General features: G+C 37.2%; 1 protein-coding gene across 1 annotated transcript in view; it reads left to right on the top strand.

The window, feature by feature from the left end:
• The window catches only part of BZW2 (basic leucine zipper and W2 domains 2), a 79,539-nt gene that overhangs the window by 9,893 nt on the left and 48,198 nt on the right, over positions 1 to 21,448 (top strand). Inside the window, exons 2-3 of the mRNA XM_011983943.1 lie at positions 9,380 to 9,444; positions 17,897 to 18,073. Coding sequence (XP_011839333.1) covers positions 9,380 to 9,444; positions 17,897 to 18,073 — 242 coding nt within the window. The remainder of the gene's footprint in view (positions 1 to 9,379; positions 9,445 to 17,896; positions 18,074 to 21,448) is intronic.

Here is a 21,448-nt window from a genome sequence, read left to right as displayed (position 1 = left end):
TGTCTCCGGGAAACTACTATTCTACTCTCTACTTCTATGATACCAACGTTAGTTTCTACATGAGTGAGATCATATGATATTTGCCTCCCAAAGTGCTGGGATTATAGACCTGAGCCACCATGCCCAGCCCTAAATACATATGGCTTCCTGTGTTTGCCATTGCTTCAGGGTTCTATGTATACATAATCAATTTTATGTCTTAATCATTTGAGAGTAGGTTGCATACACTTTCTGCCTTTATCCCTTATTTCTTCAGTATTTATTCTGTAAAAGTAAGATACTTTTCCTACAGAACCACAGTGCAAAAAAAAAGTCAGTAAATTTTAACATAGATACCATAATTTTATCTCTATACTCCAACTTCTTAGGTTGTCGCCATACTGTCATATATTTGTATGTATATGTGTGTGTGTGTGTGTGTGTGTGTGTGTGTGTATATGAACCACTATATATATACATAAATATTTTTTCCCAGTACAGCATTCAGTCGAGGAATGTGTATTGCATTCGGCAACGCCCCTTTAATTCTCCTGGAACAGTTCTTAAGCCTTTGTTTTGGAAAGATGTTGCCATTTATGAAGAATACAGACCAGTTGTTTTGGAGAATGTTCCTAGATATACATCTATTTCCTCATGATTAGCTCTTCAGATCATGTGCTTTTGTCTAGAGTACCACATGAGCAATATGTCCTTCTAAGTGTAAAACATCTGAAGTTGTAGTGATTGTATGTTGTCCTTTGGTTAAGGTGTTGTCTTGTTTCTCCAATGTGTAGTTATATATTTTTAAAAAATTTTATGTGAAGATGCTTGAAGGCTATGTAAGTATCCTGTTGATCATCAAGCACTCCCCAGCACAGACACACACACACACACACACACACACACACACACACACCCACCCACCTACCCACCCATATAGGTTTAGCATACATTGATTACTCTTGCATGAATCAATTTTTTATTTAATTGTTGCAATTTTCTAATTCAATATTTCATTCTCTGTTTATTAGTTGACATTCTACTGAAAGAAAATCTTTCACCTCCTTCCCTTTCCTTGTGTACTGAAAAATTTGTTTTCTTTCAAATGAACCAAAAAGTTATGAGCATGGACCTGTGGGTTTGTATTTTGTTGAATGGGTTATTAGCTATTGTCCTTAATTATTTGGGTCCTCAAATTGCCCCGGGCTAGGCCAGTGGAATTGTCCTCAAGACTGCTCTTGTTTTGTTTTAGCTTGATTTTTTTTAAGGCACTTGTGAATTTTCTGACACAAGACATCCCAGGATCGTAGTGAATCTCCCCTGCTCCAACCTTGGAATCAGCCATTTATCCAACGAACCTTGGTTTCTCTCAGTAGGGAGTGATATTTAGATCCTGTGGCACATATCTTTTTATGCAAAAATGTTAGTATTGCTTGTGACTCCTTGAGAATTGGTTTGAACGTCAAAAGAGTTTAAAGCCTTTTCACTTAAGTATATACATTTTTCTAATTATAAAAAGGATATGTATTTATATTACAGAAAATATGGACAAGAATAGGTAAGAAGAATAAAAGGTGCCTTGAACCCACTACTCATGTTGACCATCACTGGATGTGAGTGTGTTTTACGTAGCCAAGATCACATCATGTATATGGAATATTGCATTTTGCTGTATCTACAGAGCATGTCATTGTTTTCTCAAAGTCATAGAAATGAGACAATTTCATTTTTAAGTCACACATTGTATATTAAAATTTCGCTTTTCCATCTTGTTTTTGTTTCCATTGATGCAATACCCTAAAGTAGAAAAAGTTTGCTGGTATTGAGCTTCTTTCTCTGCTCTCTTTAAAGCCCGTATTCTTGCCTATCCTCTGCCCTCCCACTGAATTGCATAAGATGTAAAATTACCAATTTCAGAAATAAATTGTTAGTATCAGAGACTGGGAAACATGTATTTTGTACATTCTAACTGTACTTTTGGTTTGAGATATGACTATCTATTCAGTGATAAACTTTGTTTTTTCTAAAATGTGACACCAGTGTTTGGCAAATACGAGTAAGTAGTTCAATGAAAACATGCTTAGTTGCCACGGGTGTGTTTAGACCTGGGTGCAGAATTTTCAGCCCTTGAGAGCAGGGACCATCTCTGGCTTTGCTCACCATTGTTTTCTCTCTACAGTAGGGTTTCTCAACCTCAGCACTTCATTGAAATTTCAGACTTAAGGGTGTTAACTTATCGAGGGCAGAGGTTTTAGGGCATTTTGTTAAAGTACCCTGAAACATTATATTTGAGGGATGGGTTTTCTAAAAGCCAAAGTATGCTACGATGTGGGTAGTGTAGATGTGTTTATGTCTTTCTGAGTGTTGAAAGACATAAGAATGACATCAGCAAAATTAGACCATCTGGAAGATTGAATGAGCTGGCCAGCTGTTGGGGGAAGGGCAGGGCCTGGGAGATAACTCATCTGGGGAAAGTGCAAGGGCCCAGAGGAAGGAATGCACATGCCTTAAGGGGCCTCTTAGAAAAGTAGAATTGCATTAACTAGAGACCAGGAAGTGACTCCTAGAGCGGAAGGATTTTAGGAATTAATTTATACTTCTTAAAAGTTTTTGAAAAAAGCTTCACTGAGATAAAGTAAGTGACATTGTGTAGTTGCCTTAAATTGTTTCTACACGGATATTTAAAATGTAATTTTTGTAATATTTTTATTTTTATTTAAAAGGAAATTTTAAAAACAAGCATTTACGACTTAGGTCTACTAATTAGTTTAAGGTGTAAAGTGGTTTTGGAAGTATAATAAAATGAAAACTTTATCATGGTGCCTTTATGTTTTATTAAAGGAGACTTACATTAACATTTAACTTGAAGTGCTCTCTTCACAGGACACAAGTTATTTGGGCTTTAATAACTCTTCATAAGGTAGATAGTTGGTGCAAGTAAAGAGTCCACCATTAAAGTTCGTCACTGGAAAATATATACATTTTTGAGGAGACTATACTTTAAATTTTTTTTTTTTATTATTTTTTAAGAGACCAAGCTTCGCCATGTTGCCTGGGCTGGTCTCCAACTCTTGAGCTCAAGCAATCCTCCTGCCTCAGCCTCCCAAATTGCTGGAATTCCTCGCCTGACCCTGTTTAATGCTTTTTTTTTTAAAAGTTATTTTTGTTCTTTTATATTATTCAGGATAAGAATGAAAGGAATAGGGATATGATAACTATATATATATATATTTTTTTTTTTCTTTTTTTCTGAGACGGAGTCTTGCTTTGTTGCCCAGGCTGGAGTGCAGTGGTGCGATCTCGGCTCACTACAACCTCCACCTCCTGGGTTCAAGTGATTCTCCTGCCTCAGCCTCCCAAGTAGTGCACCACCATGTCTGGCTAATTTTTGTATTTTTAGTGGAGACAGGGTTTCACTATGTTGGACAGGTTGGTCTCAATCTCCTGACCTCATGATCTATCCTCCTCGGCTTCCCAAAGTGCTGGGATTACAGGCATGAGCCACTGCTTCTGGCCAACAGCAATATTTTTATATTAGGAAAAAGAGCATTTGACTTTATTTTTCCCTTAGAGCTGGACTATCAGCTATTTTTGAATTTTAATTTTTTAAAATTGTTATAAATACTACAACTTTCATAGTATTTGTTGGTAATTAAGCTTTTTGTACTGGCTGAGTGATTTTGAGTAGGCAGAGCCTGTTACAAAATCATGATAAGGATATTAAACAAGCTAATGTTATTTCAGGCAACGAATTGTTAGTGTTATTATTATAGGCATATAGTTAGTTTATTGCTTAGAGTGTCAATAATTTAAACTTTTAAAACCAATTTAATTATTTTTTGTTTCTTTGGAGAAAATGATAATACAATGTTATTAACCCAAAAGACTCCTGGATTCGTTTATTTTCTGTAAAGGATTTTATATTGCTTGTTCTTTTAATTTTAGCATTAATGGAAAGGAAAATGCTGTATAGATATGGGTAATTTTTAAAGTTTATTTTAATAGTAGATAATTTTACTCATTTAAAATATAGAATAAAAGGTAATTCTTGAAACTTGTTATTAAATACAAAGTACTTCATGAGAACACTGCAGTGAAGTCTCAATTTTACTGAGTTTTGTGTGTTGTTATTATATCTTTATGAAACATTTTATACTTTGGGAATGATATTGTTGCCCTATAATTTTTAGACTCCAAAGTCTTTTTTTTCCATCTCGGGCAACATGGGGAAACTCCTTCTCTACCAAACTATATAAAAAATTAGCTGGGCCTGCTGGCATGCCTGTAGTCCCAGCTACTTGGGAGGATCTCTTGAGCCCAGGTGGTTAGGGCTGCAGTAAGCAGAGATCACACCCCTACCTGTTAGCCCGGGTGACAGAGCGAGACTCCATATTAAAAAAAAAAAAAAAAAAAGTCTTTTTTCCCTCAAGTCTTAAACAATATTGACTGCACACAGAATATTACTTTGAAATGCGGTAATTTTTCTTTTTTCCTCACTATGGCCACCTGGCTTTGAAATATGTGCAGAATACTCTTAGAGCTACTTTATTTGAAAAATATTAATTAAAAATTTCTATTCTTTAGATTTATTTTTACCTTTGTATCAAATTTAAGTGTTTTGGGACATAAGAATTGCATGGCCCAACATAACTATTAGCCACACTGTTTAAATTTAGTTAATGGAAATAAAATAAAATTAAACATTTATTTCTCTAGTCACTAGCCACATTTCAAGGGATCAGTAGTGGCTACCATATTAGATAGTGCTGATATAGAACATTTCCATCATCACAGTCACTTCTATTGGATACACTGCTCTAGAATAGGAGTTCACAAAGGACCTCCTGGGAGTCCAATCTAGTCTACGACTTGAGTTAATATGAAGTTTTATTGGAATACGGCCATGACCATTTGTTTGCACATTGTCCATTGCTACTTTCACACTGTAACAGCAGAATTGAGTGGTTGGAACAGAAACCTTATATCCCACAGAGAGAGTAAAATATTTTCTTTACAAAAAATGTTGTATTCCCTGCTTTAGAGTATATATGCTCATAAAGTTAAAGTTGTTTGAATAACATATGCATAGCACATGTTAGTAATATAGCATGTTACGTAAGGCAGGTTATCATAGTTCAAAGATGAGTCAGACAAGAACAGTCAAAAATAGAATCTAAGACCAAAGTGCTGGATAATTAGACAGGAGCAGTCATTCCCTTGTAGGGACAACTAGAAGGTAAGTCTTCTGGTAGATCAGTTCCTTTCCAAAATGGAGAGAAGTAAAGAAGAGTCCCAGGTAAGACTGATCTGTTTACATCGAAGGTGCTAATCCACTTAAGGTGGGGTGGGCAACTGGAAGGATTAGTGCACAGTTGCCATGAGATGCACCTGTGCCAATGTGGCTCATTGTTACACCTGAGCCCAGAGTTAAGGGACCGAATTTGAAAAAGATGCTAGGACAGTTAGAAGATTAACAGAGTGAGGTAGGTAACAGAAATAGATGTAATAGGTTAGACCTAAAAACCTCTCAATTTACACTTAAAATGGGAATTTTTGCAAAAGTGTTCAATTCATTAATATAGTATCAAGTTTCTAAATATTTGATTGATTGGATCATTTTAGTATTCTTATAACCTTCTTTTACTCTTTATATGGACTATCCAAGAAATGTAGTCTCTTAGATGACATGTGAAATACTTAAGTCCATTTTGTTTACCATTTTACATACAATTTTAATATTATTTTAAACCATGGAACTGTTCCATTTTGGTAGAATATGTGCGTATTTTGTGTGTGGCTTATAGTTTTTAAAACAGAATCCAAATTGTCTTGATGCATAGGTTGTACCCCACAGGGATTTCTCTCTGAGGATACTGTTAAACTTTTATTTTTTTAAACTTATGTATTTTTAGTTATTAGATTTGAAACTACATTGTAGGGCAGTGTACTAACAGCCTTTGACATTGGCCTAATAGAACTGTCATTGTTACTGTTTCTTTGTTATTTTCCTAGGTTGAAGCTAACAGTTTCTTATTCAAAGTGTCCTTGCTTCTCTTAGGCCAGGGCTTTTATAAGGGCTCAGTGAGTACCTTATAAAGGCTGACCCTTACTGGAGCAGATTATAGTGTAGCATGAAGAGCTAAATTTAGAGGGAAGCGGGGCCTCTGCTCCAAATAGTAACAGCTAAAGGATAGACACTCTTGGAGAGCAGAATATCTTCATTTAGTCTGTCACCACCAGTGGGTGAGTTTTTGTTTGTTTGTTCTAATTTTGGTTGTTATATCAAAGTCTTTGCGTACATTTTTATGTTTGCATGTTATGTGTTTGTGCACATGGAACATATCGAGGGTATGAAAAGTAAGCCCACATAGCTGGGTTATAAAGAAACAAACTTTTATGCTTAGAAAGGAAGTAAGTATAAAAGCTAAAGATTTTGAAAATAGAGTAATTCTTTCATATGCTATGTTTGGTGGTACTTCTCCATTAACAGAAATAATAGAAACAAGGTGCAGAGAGTTAATTAGGGAATTCCATGAGTTTGTATTCTAAACCCCAAAATAAAACTTTTAGGAGGGACTCACACTTTAGAATTTTTGAAATTACAAATTAAAAACCATTTTTAGCCTGGAACAGTGGTGTGTGCCTGTAATCCCAGTTGCTCAAGAGGCTGAGATGAGAGAATTGCTTGAGTCCAGGAGTTTGAAGTCACCCTAGTCAACATAGTAACACTCTCATCTCTAAGGAAGTAGAGAGAGAAAAAAAAAAAGGAAGGAAGGAGAGAGAAAGAAAAAGGAAGGACGGAAAGAAAGAAGAAAAACATCTTTGGCAGAGAAATCTGCTGGAGAGATTTCTGTCTAGTTGAGCTACATTCTTTTTGCATCTTGGTACAAGACCCAACACCCAAATTCTTTGACACATATTTTTCTTTGCTAACACAAATACATTTTGTATGGAAGATATGGAGACAATAATATGTATATCATCATCACTTTTGCAACAATAAAGTATTGGCTGATCCAGAGTGAATCTGTTTATAATGCCAGCAGGAAAGTTTCTGAATGAAACTTTTGCAGTGAATATAAATGATGCATTAGAAGCTCTGTTTTCAACATCCATCAAATGAAATGAGAATTCATTGATTAAGTTTATAGAATTTGTAATGATTTCAATATGTTGCTGTTGCCCCATACACATAAGCAATCACTTTATTCTTGCACTGGTCTGTGTTTCTGCTGTTTGAACTATTACATTGTGTTGCAAATGTTAGAATTTTATCCCTCCCAATGAGTTTCTCGAGGGCATGGATTCTGGCTTAATAACCTTTGTATCTCCAAGCGTGATGTATTAAGTTCATTTTATTTTATAGGGTTGATAAAAATTATTTCTCAAACCATGTAATTACTTTTTGTGTTTTTATGTGACTTTTAATTAGTTTCCCTTCTAAAATAATGATTAACTTGAAGTTTTCAATAATAAACAGATTTTTTATTATGTGAAGCTACAAGTTTCTCTTTTATGCAGTAAGAAGGAATATTTGGTACATAAATAGTTTTTTTCATGTTCTTAAGGATTTAAACAAACTTTCAGGAGTAATTAAATTACTTGAATAATGTAAATTTGTTATTGTTTGCTGGCATAAGTAATTAAGGAAATCTAGACATTTTCAAATGAATGCTAAAATCTTTGGAAGGTAATTAAATAATTTGCTTGAGTAATGCATGTTATATTGAATATTTGGCCTTCATAATTGAAGCAATCTAGACATACTTTCAGTTTATGATATGTATATCAACAAGCATATTCTCAATTTTTAAGAAGTCTTGTGGAGCAGGCCTTACATTTTTTCAAAGATAATATTACATTTTTTAAATTGTGTATTAAATCCAGTAAAATAGTATGAAGTACTCAAATCCCTGTCCATTAAGGTAAACCAAAAAATAAAAAATTTATTAATAGTTTCTTTATCCTTCTTAAATTGTTGTTGCATAGAAAACCATATATTCTATACACCCTCCTTATAACCAAATACTTTACATTCTTTTATTCAGCTTGCTTTTTTCCACTATCATTATCCCTTGAGCATCTTTCCATATCAGTCCAGCAACTTATTTGAAAAGTATTTATTATATGTTTATACTTTGCTCAATGTAAAAGGTGCAGAATGGAGGAGCTAAAGGAGCTCTATGGAATAAAAACCTACAAGGTTCCTGTCCTAGTGGAGGTTACACTCATTGGGGGTATAGACCCTAGACAAAGAGATAATAATAAAATGACAGGCACTGCTAAAGAAAAATAAAGCTAGGTAAGGAGAGCTATTGACAACGGGCCACTTTGGTGGAGATGGTCAGAGAAGACCTCCCTTTTCAGGGATACATTTGAATGATTGCAAGGAGATAGCCATGTGGACAGCTGGGGAAGATCTTTCCTGAAAGAGAGGCAGGAACAGAGCCTCAGAAGCCACACCTTATCTGGCCTATTGGAAGAAGAACAAAGAGATCAATGTGACTGGAACTCAATGAGCGATGAGACAAGATGTGTATTGAATATACATATATAGTCAGAAAGGTAGCCAGGATCAGAAATGTAGTACAGTTAGATCTAATTCATGCTTTCATAAGCTTCATGGTGTCCCACTTGGTGGCTACATTATAGCTTATTTGAGGACATTTCATGTTCCACTTTTATGTATACAACAATGCTGCAACTGAAAACAATGCTGCAACTAAATCCTTTTACATATACAAGTATATTTGCATTCTTGTGTGAACATAACTATAGGATAAATTCCTGATAAGGTATTGCTGGACCAAGGTTATGCCCCTGTAAATATTTATAGATACTCACCGAAATTTTCCTCATGGAGTTTAACCTTTACATCAAAGTTGGTGTCTGTGGTGGTTTTTCCTGTGTCCTTTGCCAACGCTGAGTATTGGTAAACTTTAAAATTTTGGCTAGTCTGAGTTAAAATTAGATCTCATTTTTAAAAGTGTATTTATGCCAGGCGCCGTGGCTCACGCCTGTAATCCCAGCACTTCAGGAGGCCAAAGCAGGTGGATCACAAGGTCAGGAGTTCAAGACCTGGCCACCATGGTGAAACCCCGTCTCTACTAAAAATACAAAAATTAGCCAGGCGTGGTGGCTCACGCTTGTAGTCCCAACTACTCGGGAGGCTGAGGCAGGAGAATCACTTGAACCCGGGACGCGGAGGTTGCAGTGAGCTGAGATCACACCACTGCACTCCCACCTGGGCGACAGCGAGACTCTGTCTCAATTTAAAAAATAAAAGGCATATTCAGTAATGAGAGAGGTTAAACATATGTTCAACCAAATTTATTGCCCATATTTTTTTCATATAAACTGCTTATTTGAAATACATAATCTTTATTTTCTTTGTTTTCAGAAATTTTATGAATAAGCATCAGAAGCCAGTGCTAACAGGCCAGCGGTTCAAAACTCGGAAAAGGGGTAGGTTGTGTGTGTGTGTGTTTAAAGTTGTAACCAAAATGTAAGATTGGAGAAGAAGCTGAATGATTCCTGTTTCTCCCAACCTCACTGATTCTACTCATTTGAGCTCTGAGTGTAGAATCTGACGTGCTTTAGTGAAACCATAGAACTTCTAGTTACTTGTTGGACAAGTTATTTAATTGGCCTACGCTACAGAATGGGATAGATATCTCTGTTCAGGTTGTCTTACTTTCATGTGAGGTTATGAAGGCAATTGGTGAATTTCACTGGTTTTGACGTTAGCATTGTATTTGATTTTTGCTTTCTTTGTCGTTTTATGAAAACGTTGATGGCAAAGATGATAAAATAAAAAGTAAATTAGGAAGTGAGATATTGAAGAGTTTCTTAATTTTTCAGAAATGAGGAAGTCAAAATAAATCTACTGCCCTAAATTCACCTTAAAAACCATATTTTCAAGTGTCTTTCATTGTGGTAAGGGTAGTTATAGACCCATGTTGATGATGACTGGTGAAATTTCTATTTGTGTGAGTGACTTTTGTCTTTTATAACGTTCATCTTAGCATTCTTTTTGTGTAAATAATATTTTTTACATTTTTTTAGAGACAGGGTCTTGACTGTCACCCAGGTTGGAGTGCAGTGGTGTGATGATAACTCACTGCAGCCTCAAACACCTGGGCTCAAGTGGTCCTTACACCTCAGCCTCCCAAGTAGCTGGGGCTATAGGTGCACACCACCACACCTGGCTAATTAAAAAAAAAAAATTTGTACAGACATGGTCCTGAACTCCTGGCCTCAAGCAGTCCTCCTCCCTTGGCCTCCCAAAGTGCTGAGATTGTGGATGTGAGCCACTGCACCTGGCCTGTATAAAGACATTTATGTATGTATGTATGTATGTATGTATGTATGTATGTATTTAGAGACGGAGTCTCACTCTGTCATCAGGCTGGAGTGCAGTGGCACCATCTCGTCTCACTGCAACCTCCGCCTCCTGGGTTCAAGCAATTCTCCTGCCTCAGCCTCCCAAGTAGCTGGGGTTTCGGGCGCCCACCATCATGCACAGCTAATTTTTGTATTTTTAGTAGAGACGGGGTTTCGCCATATTGGCCAGGTTGGTCTCGATCTCCTGACCTTGTGATCCACCTATTTATTTTAAATTAATTATTGGCTTATTTTTTTTTGAGATAGGGTCTTGCTCTGACACCCAGGCTGGAATATAGTGGTGCCATCACAGCTACTGCAGACTTGACCTCCTGGGCTCAAGCGCTCCTCCCACCTCAACCACCCAAGAAACCACTTTTTTGTGGAGACAAGGTCTTGCTATGTTGTTGAAGCTGGGCTCAAGCAGTGTTCCTGTCTCAGCTTCCCAGAGTGATGGGATTATAGGCAAGAGCCACCACACCAAGCCAAGAATATTTTAAACATGATTTCATATTTAGTCAGTTTTGCATAATTATATAGAGGTCCTCTTGGATATAAGAATAGCTGAACTGGGGCCAGGCTTGGTGGCTCACACCTGTAATCCCACGCTTTCGGAGGCCGAGGCAGGTGGATCACCTGAGGTTGGGAGTTTGAGACCAGCCTGACCAACATGGTGAAACCCAGTCTCTACTAAAAGTACAAAATTAGCCGGGCGTGGTGGCACATGCCTGTAATCCCAGCTTCTCTGGAGGCAGAGGCAGGAGAATCGCTTGAACCCGGGAGGCAGAGGTTGCAGTGAGCCGACATCGCGCCATTGAATTCCAGCCTGGGCAACAAGCAAAACTCCATCTCAAAAAAAAAAAAAAAAAATGCTGAACTGAAACTCAATAGGGAAACTTTTTCAAAGAGGAAAGATGATATGAGTGATTAAGTTAAATAAAGTTGAAGGGAATTACTGAAAAATATTTAAGGTAGTATGTATAAAGATAAAAGATGTTGGAGCAAAATCCCATGTAATGATCTTGGAGGACTAAATTATTTCATTGATAACTGACTTTATATGCCTTTGGCAGTCACTGCTAAGCAGCCTGTGTTGTCTTGCAATGCTATGTCCATTTAAGTAACAAGTCTAGTCATGTAGACAGAAAAGAAATTGCAATATAATAGATCATTTGGATCAGAAGTGTTTGTAAGAGTCACTAGGAAGCAGTAAGACTGAATTTAACTGTGTGCTGTCTGCTGGGAAGCTTCATGTTCAAAGTAAAATATAAAAATAAAAATAAAAAAATTAATTAACCAAAAAATACTTTGTGCAGTTTTTCTGTTTTGCACTCTCCCTTTTCTATTTTTTTCATTTCTGGCCTCTCCCCATAAAAAGAGTAAGTGCAAGTATAACCTGAGCCACTTCTCTATTTAGTCCTCATCTTAGTCTTTCAAATTGTGCCCCACTGCATTGCCCCTTGCCATCTGGAAGTGGATATCAAACACAAAGTGCTAACCAGAATTCATTGTCTTATTGTTCAAAGCAGTCTTGGAAAAAAGGACATGGATGATTTTAAAAGGATTTATCAGTAATGAACAATATGGTTCAGAAACCTGTGATAATAGCCAATATATGCCCAGCTATGAGGCACAGAAACGTTTGCTATTGCCTGCCCCTGGGGGATCGTGTTAATCTCAGAGCTGGATCTCCAGCTCAAGCATCTTTATTAGTGTGACGCTAATCCACTGGAACTGAGCTCAAGAGAGGGCCTCAGAATGTGTTGCACAACAGCAGACGTGAGTCAGCGAGTAAACTGGCCCTTACAGTTTGTCTTCAGTTTAGAACTGGAAAGTTTCCTCTCCTTCAGAACCGGTTTGCCTCTGAATCACTTGGTGGTCAAGATTGTGCTGTTGGAGTACTCAGGGAGAGCCACTGAGAAATATATATTATTTGCCAGTTGATCTGGATTTATATAACTCATATCTCTTGGGGATTTAAGCAACACTTGAGCCATTTTGTGCCACACTCCTGATGGGGGAATAAAAATGGAGTCAACCTCATTTTCTGCTCCTCTTAGTAGTGAAATGCCTCCTGATGATTTCTCATCCTTAACTTTTCTTTGCTATTATGAAGGGGCTGACATCAAATAAGTGGTTAGCAATTTTGTAGAGCTGGGGAAAATTACTACTGAGGATATTTCAAGGTCCTTGTGATAGGCTGTTTTCTGAAGATATGTCTTCACTTTGAAACATTTCCTAGCAAAGCGAATGCTCCTGCATGCCAAGTTAGTATGACAGTGTATTTCTTATTGCATTGTCGTTATTGCTTAGCAGTAAAATACAAACGTCATGGCAGGACACATTATGTAATAGAACTCTAATCAGATTCTCTTTTCCTTTATGAAATACATCTCGCTTATGATATATTCTCCAAAGTAATTATGTTTTTTACTGTGGCTTGTGGAAATCTGAAAGGATGAAAATTTCTCCTGTGAGCAATTGGATTATGCTTTGCTAAAGGAAACATTTAATAATCGAACTGGTCTTTCTGCACATTTTTAGAAAAATTGGATTACAATTAGCGAAAACAAGAGAGAGAAAAAAAGGTCAAACTGCAGGCATTCAGCATGACCATGCGCTCAGGTTTCTCCCTGAGACTTTAGCTCTGTAATAATGTTTTTTGTTGTTGTTGCTGGAGACAGAGTCATCTAGACTCTGTCATCTGGGCTGCAGTTCAGTGGCACAATCTCAGCTCACTGCAGCCTCTGCCTCCCGGATTCAAGCGATTCTTGTGCCTCAGCCTCCCAAGTAGCTGGAATTACAGGTGTGCACCACCACAGCCAGCTAATTTTTGTGATTTTTAGTAGACATGAAGTTTCATCATGTTGCTCGGGCTCGTCTCAGAACTCCTGGCCTTAAGTGATCCATCCACCTTGGCCTCCCAAAGTGCTGGAATTCCAGCACTCCGAAAGTGCTGGAATTACAGGCTGGGCATGGTGAGCCACTGTTCCTAGCCATGTAATATTGGTTTTAAATCACTTTTAGCTTTATAGTAAGTGGTGTTAATAACTAAATGAGTAAACCTTTAAATCTTGAAATATATGTGCAAATATGAGTATATGTATATATATATAAAATTAGAAAATACATTTGATTTTACAGGAAAAAAAGAAAATATGTGATTTTAAAATTCATTGCTACATCTCAGTGATATTCAGAAAGGGATATAGGTTCTGCTGTTATATTACTTCACTAATGTGCTTTTAACTAGTTACTGTAGTTCCCACAATAAGCAAGTTAGTTAACGTATAGGCATATTTGAGTGTCAGAATTAGGCCCATTTCTTCTCTGTGTCAGTACAGGGTTATTATGACTAACTCTTGAGTATCACAATTATGATTCACCAGCACAGTTTAAATTGGAGACCCCTAATTATATCCTTCTCACTTCAAGGGAGACTTGAACTGCCAAATGGAAATCCGAGGAAGCAATGGCATATTTTCATTCGAATTTTGTTAGTATTTCTGCTAGACTGTCCTCTAATCAAATACAAACTACATTTACTGTCCTTTCAGATGAAAAAGACTCTTTAGGTCCAATGTTGTCTTGTTTCTCAAGTTTCCATTAGTGTTGTTTCCATTTTCTTATATGGGAATTTCCTAGTCCTTTTGATGGGCAGTTTGTTTTAGCAGCTGGGAGCTTTTTTCAGCCTGCAAAACAATTATTAGTCGTATCGGTCCATCATAAGTTTTTAAGATTCCCAAGCTGTAAGTAATCATTTTGACCTACCACCCTTATTGCTCACTGTTGAAATATCCTTGGCTGTAGTATGCTATCTTCCTTTTTCTCTTTGCTGGTAATTCTTTTGGAATGGGAGAATGAAGATCCTTTTACAAACAAGTTTTCAAGTTGTGTCTTAAATTGAAAACAAAGTCCTCTGCTTGGATTCTTGGCATAGTCTGGGTTTTTCCTCATTTATCCATTTACATTTCCCATTACCTCCATTTGTAATTTTCAAATCATCAAAATCTGTTCTACCACCTGAATCAACATCCAATCATGTTGTAGGGCCTTTGTGGGAATGACCTTATTTGATTTTGGAAACTGGTCACAAGACTTAATATAACAGTATGTAGTTGTTTTACTTCTACCATTCTCATATTATAGGAAAGAAAGTATCTTTCTTCAACAGGGAGGGAGAATTGCCTGTTGGCTAGACCCTGAGTGGGAGGTGGAGTTTTCTGTGCTTGTCAGTGGGTTCCTTTTGTGTAGAAACACAGTTATCCCCTCCTCCTGCTCCACCTAATGTATTCCTCTAGAATTCCTATCCGTTTTCCTCCCCCTCTACACAACAAGACCCTAATTATATTTTTTCTGCAGTCACCATTTGCATGTTCTTGACTGCATAATGTTTTGCTTACAGCATCAAAAGGACTTTTTATCTCTTGTTCATGATGAATATTGTCCCAGTTAATTTATGTGTGTCTTTATGGTATCTCACGCTGCGTGACTCTGACTGGTACTGGGAATGCCATTCTTCTCTCGTTCTCATGCTGATGTGACTAGGGTTAACCACTTACAACCCAGCCCTTCTGTTAGACCACTTACAAGCAGTACAAACTAGGCAGTTGCTGTATGGTTTTAAAATGTAGCTTTTAATTGTGTCAAAGTTATGCATGCACATAGTATGGCTAGTTGTTGATTTTTCTGTTGGAGATATTAAATACACGTTTTCTACTATGGAAAATGATGATTCCGCTCTCTTTCATTGCTTACTTTTCCCCACCCCCATACTTCCTGTCCTTCTCTATTCTTTCATTGTATCATAGTTTCAGCTACACCAATGTTTAGGGTTTATATTTTTGTGACTTTGTACATGCTATTCACAGCTGAACTATGAAATGACTGCATTTTTAAAAAATAACATTATTTTGTTATCGCTTGATTTAATAAATGTAATTATCTCTTGAGTGGGGTGGGGCTTAGTTTTCTGTGCCTTAAAATTAGACAACTCTAACCTTTCCCTTTGTTGTATAAATCTCTTAATACAAAACACTTAAGGAAAAGCTTTAAATGTCCTTTCACCATTATCCACAAGAGTACTATTGCCTGTCTTGTTTTTCCCCTCTTGCCTGGGGTCTCATGACTTACTCTTCAGTTATTATCTATTTTTGAGGCCTTGGGTGTTTCAGTATATGTATGTTCATATTGCTCTTACCCTTGATTAATAGTTTGGCTGGGCCAGGCACAGTGGCTCATGCCTGTAACCCCAATACTTTGGGAGACCAAGGCCAGTGGATCTTTTGAGGCCAAGAGTTTGAGACCAGCCTGTGGAACATGGCAAGATCCTGTCTGTACTGAAGATACAAATCTAGTACCTGTAGTCCCAGCCGCTTGGGAAACTGAAGCAGGAAAATCACATGACCCCAGGAGGTGGAGGTTATGGTGAGCCAAGATTGGGCCACTGCCCTCCAGCCTGGGTGACAGAGTGAGACTCTGTCTCAAAAAAAAAAAAATGTTTTTCTTTTGGGCTGGAAATACTTTTCCCTAAGAACTCTGAAGAAATGTCTTCTGTGTCTCGTATTTCTGTCGAGCAATTGAGTTGCTTGATACTTTTTACATATCACTTGTTTTTTTTTTTGTTTGCCCCAGAAACTTCAGATAATTGCTTTGTTCCCAGTATTCTGAAATCTCACAGTAATCAATGTACCTTGTGTGAATCCACTTTCAATCTTTGTGCTGGGTTCCCAGACAGCCATGTACTTGGAAACAATCTTTCATTTCTATGAGGTTTATTGAGATTTTTCAAAAAATTTCCTTTCCTTTGTTTTCTCATTCTGTTAGATGTATTTTTTTTTTTTTTTTTTTGATATTTGACAGGTCTGCCCTTTTTCTACTCTTTTTGCTACTATTTTCTAGGTCTTTGACCTTTTTTCTAGTTTCTGAAAGATAATCTTAGCTTTCTCTTAATGCTTCCATTGAGTTGTTTACTTTTTCTATCATATTTTTTTATTTCTAAGAACTCTTTATTTATGAAATATTTTTGTAATATTCTCTTCCCTCCCTCCCACTTCTGTTGCAGTATCTCGTTCACCACTAGAGATATCTATGATACGATTTTTTCTTTTGAAGTTTTGGGTTTATCCTTTGCTCCTCTCTCCTCACATTCAGAGTTATTCTCCATGTGTGTGGGCAAAAAAGGTGATGTCCTTTGAGTTGAACTACAGACACTTTACCTTTAATCCACTAATTTTTTTCCACCAAATCTGACATGTAGTTTGTGATCTTCACTTCTTATCAACAGTGTATGATCCCTGCTTTGTTCAAGACCTGGCTTCAAGTCGACCTTCCACAAAGTTTTGCTAGAGTCTAGACCAAAACTCCTTCCAAACCCAAACTTCCAGTCACCACACCAAACTACTTCTGTAGGTTCATGTGTCCATTTCACTGTGACAGCTCATTTATGCTTTTCGTGTGTGCCTTTGTGATTGCTCTGTATTTGTCTTATCCACTTTGCTAAGGAAAAAAAGCTGCATCATATCTATATCCCTGTCAGTCTTCTGAAGCCCCACAAAATCAAAACCATTTTTATAATGATACCAATATATTATTCACATCTTTCACACATTCTCTCATAATTTTACAGAAGAGTTTTCTAGAGTTTAAAGATGTACGATCATTAAAGAGATTTGCAAGAGTATAAAACAATACTCTCCTTCTCACTAATTTTTTTGTTAAATAAATACATAAGATGTTTTGTTTTAATTTCTTAAAATAAGTATCCATAGATTGAACCTCCATAAACAAAAACTCCCTTTGGAATGCTTGGGAATTAGGATTCCAAAGAGTTTTTGGATTAGGATCCAAAACTTTGGAATTAGAGTTCCAAAGTTTGGTTGGGATCCTAATTACAAATGTACATTTTAAGTGTCAAGAGATCATGAGACCAAAAAGTTTAGCACATGTGTCCTGAAGCTGTAGATCTACATATATGGCTCATTGCATCTATTAAATATTTAAATACTCTGCAATAAATTCTTTTTTATTTATTTTTATTTTTTTGAGACGACATTTCACTCTTGTCCCCCAGGCTGGGGTGCAATGGCATGATCTCTGCTCACCGCAACCTCTACCTCCCGGGTTCAGGTGATTACCTCAGCCTCCCAAGTAACTGGGATTACAGGCACCCACTACCATGCCCAGCTAATTTTTTATATTTTTAATAGAGACGGGGTTTCATTGTTTTGGCAAGGCTGGTCTCGAATTCCTAACCTCAGGTGATCCACCCACCTTTGCCTCCCAAAGTGCTGAGATTATAGGCGTGAGCTAGCACACTTGGCCTGCAGTAACTTATTTTAAAAGAGACATCCCTTCTTATTCCCCTCCACCATCTTTATTTGTTTGTTTATATTTGTATATTCTCCTACATTCTTTGGCGATGCTCTGTGGATGTTTTTTCCTATCTTAGATAAAATAGAATTTAAGTTTTGATTGTTATACTCTCAGTATTTATTTATTTATTTGACTGTTATTTTGAATTGTTTTATTTTAGATGAAAAAGAGAAATTCGAACCCACAGTCTTCAGGGATACACTTGTCCAGGGGCTTAATGAGGCTGGTGATGACCTTGAAGCTGTAGCCAAATTTCTGGACTCTACAGGCTCAAGATTAGATTATCGTCGCTATGCAGACACACTCTTCGATATCCTGGTGGCTGGCAGTATGCTTGGTAAACCATGCATTATTGCTTCTTGTAGTATATTTATGTATTTTTAATTCTATTGAGATATTTCCTTATAAGATAGAGTCTTTATAAGTTTATGTTTATTAGAGTGGATAGAAATACAAATGGAAGCCTATAATTTTTACCTGATTTATGATTTGGAATGGTATTAATGCGGATGTGAAGTAATGATTGGTTAATAGAGGCATAGGACGGAGGACTTTGGTTAACGTTACAATGAAGTCGGCCGCTTTGCTTTTCCTAAAAGCCACCTTTCTCATGTGTCCATAATCTGTCAGTGTTTTTGGAGGGGCCATAAAAGGGGTAATTTCTGCAAAAGACTGTAACTTAGTGTATAAATTTCCAAGGTTTAATTAATGACATTTCATCCATAAATAAAACTTACAAGAAATATAGTTTAAACCTGGTTTTTGAAAAATCATTTAAATTGTAAGTATAGGTAGAAAAATTAAAGATAGAAGATTAGAAATTGTTAAAGATAGGTAAAAACAAAATAAAAGCTATACCTTTTAGAACAGAGGCATCAGGAAAGAAGGCTTCAGAATACTATTTATTAAGTAGATGATTCTAATATTTATTAAGTATAACAACCACCCATTTTTCCTCTCATAGTCATTTTTAGATCTGAGTTCTTATAGTTAGTTCCTGTGGTAGCTGTAAATCACTAGAGATGGTCGAATTTCCTAGGCCAGGAATTTTTAGTTTGCAAATGTGTGCAAGTGTTTCAGTTGTTAAAAAGACTTGAGAGGGGAGGGCAGGTATGTGTCTACTCTGCTATGCAAAGAACATGCAACATCATGAAAGATTGCCTTGCCCAAAGTGCCATCATTGTCTTTCCTTGAGAAAACACTGCTTAAGCCAGCCTACCTTGGCTTTGAAAAAGAATGTGCATACATTCCTCCGTCTTGAGGTGGAACTGCCCATAGATTCCTTTTTCTCTGAGCTCTTATTTCAAGCAATCTGTTTGGTACATGGCCCAATTGACTACTAGGCCTTCTGTCATTCTGCATTGCTAGTTTTCACCACATAATGAATTAGTTTTGTTGTTCTTATTGTTATGAAGAGCTTACATTATGACTGTAGATAATTCAAGTATAACAGCTACCTATATTGAACTCAAATCCTATTACCCGAAAATAATCATTGTTAACATTTTGGTTATTTCCCTTCTAGAAATCTCTTTAGCAGCCGGGCATGGTGGCTCACGCCTGTAATACCAACACTTTGGGAGGCTGAGGCGGGTGGATCACCTGAGGTCAGGAGTTCGAGACCAGCTTGGCCAACATGGTGAAACCCTGTCTCTATAAAAAAAAATACAAAAATTGACAGAACGTGGTGGCGGCTGCCTATAACAATCCCAGCTACTAGAGAGGCTGAGGCAGGAGAATCACTTGAACCCAGGAGGCAGAGGTTGCAGTGAGCTGAGATCGAGCCACTGCACTCCAACCTGGGTGACAGAGCGAGACCCTGTCTCAAAAAAAAAAAAAAAGGAACTATCTTTACCTCATAAACTTTGGAGAATGGATGATATTATGCAAATATGATATTATGCATGCTGATTTGTATTTATTCAGCAATATGTTGCTGCCTTGCACACCCATGAGTGTTATACTGGATGATTCTAAAAAGAATTAAAGCCGAACGGATGTTAAAGAATATTTAGAGGCCGGGGGTGGTGGCTCACGCTTGTAATTCCAGCACTTTGGGAGGCTGAGGTGGGCAGATCACCTGAGTTCTGGAGTTCAAGACTAGCCTGACCAATGTGGAGAAGCCCCGTCTCTACTAAAAATACAAAATTAGCTGGACATGGTGGTGGGTGCCTATAATCCCAGCTACTCAGGAGGCTGAGGCAGGAAAATTCCTTGAACCTGGGAGTTGGAGGCTGCAGTGAGCCTAGATCGCGCCATTGCATTCCAACCTAGGCTACAAGAGTGAAACTCTCGGGAAAAGAAAAAAAAGAATATTTAGGCTGTTTGCAGTTGTTGCTATTATAAACAACAGTTATGAGTGTCTGTATGCACCTATCTTTGTGCTTTTACCTAATTACATCTTTATCTACTTAGCAAGGGATTAATGGATTAAATAAAAGATGGAGACATTTTTATCTATGTCTATCTCCATTTACCTAGCTGAGAGAGAAAAAGTCTTCAAAAGGAACATTATGTTTAATATTTTATCAAAAATTACGAGTTCCTATTTACATACACCTTTAACAATGTTAACTACCTAATTTCATCAGTTTTCTAGATATCTGAAATTAGGTAAGTGATAAGTATTTTCATTTTAAAACTGTAATAGTGGAGTTGAATATTTCCTAACATATTATTGACTTTTAGTATTTCATTAATTATGATATATTTTTATCAGAGTGATTTTCAGCGAGTTTTGGTTCTTGTCAAAGTCACGTGATTGTAGTAGTCGCTTATATGGACCCTTTTCAGACTGAGTGACCTCCAGGCAGCACTGTTGGGCCTTTTGTCATTCTTGAACTCTTTTATTTTCTTCCCTTACACGAGACCACTTAGACCTCCTCCTACCTCTCTGGATGCCACTTCTTACATTACTCCTGGCTTCCGTCGTTAACCACCTCCCCATATAAAATTATCTGTGTACTTTGTATTGAGTTTCTTAAAATTTCATTTACCATGATCAGCAGATTTATATCTGCAGCCCAGATTTCTTTTTTTTTTTTTTTTGCAGTTACAAGATTTAATAGAGTGAAAACAGAGCTCTCATACAAAGGGAGGGGACCCAAAGAGGGTAGCCGTTGCTGGCTCGAATGTCTGGGTTTATATCCCAATCATTGTCCCTTCTACTGTGCTCTCAGGCGATAGATGATTGGCTATTTCTTTACCTCCTGTTTTTGCCTAATTAGCATTTTACTGAGCTCTCTACTACCTGATTGGTCGGGTGTGAGCTAAATTGCAAGCCCCGTGTTTAAAGGTGGATGCAGTCACCTTCCCAGCTAGGCTTAGGGATTCTTAGTCGGCCTAAGAAATCCAGCTAGTCCTGTCTCTCAGTCCCCACTCTCAACAGGAAAACCCAAGTGCTATTGGGGAGGTTGGCTGACGACTGCTCTAACTACTTTCTGCTGAACTGGGGTATAGTAGGTGTTGTGCAGTTGAGATTTCCTTGGGAGGGGTGCCTTCTATGTCATTAACATCAGAACATGAGCTAGCAGGCCAGTCCAGGGGTTCTTGGTAGATCTTAGTCATGGACTGCATCTGGGGCTCCATTTGTATTTAAGAACCATTTGTAGTTTTACAGCTTCGATTCTGGAAGAGACAGAATTAACAAGGAGATTAAAGATACAGGGATTGAAATGTATGGACCGCAGTGCAGAGAATTATTTCTTTGGTA

Source organism: Mandrillus leucophaeus, unplaced genomic scaffold, assembly GCF_000951045.1.
Source record: "Mandrillus leucophaeus isolate KB7577 unplaced genomic scaffold, Mleu.le_1.0 Scaffold258, whole genome shotgun sequence".
Lineage (NCBI taxonomy): Eukaryota > Metazoa > Chordata > Mammalia > Primates > Cercopithecidae > Mandrillus > Mandrillus leucophaeus.
This window is presented reverse-complemented; position numbering and strand designations above follow the sequence as displayed.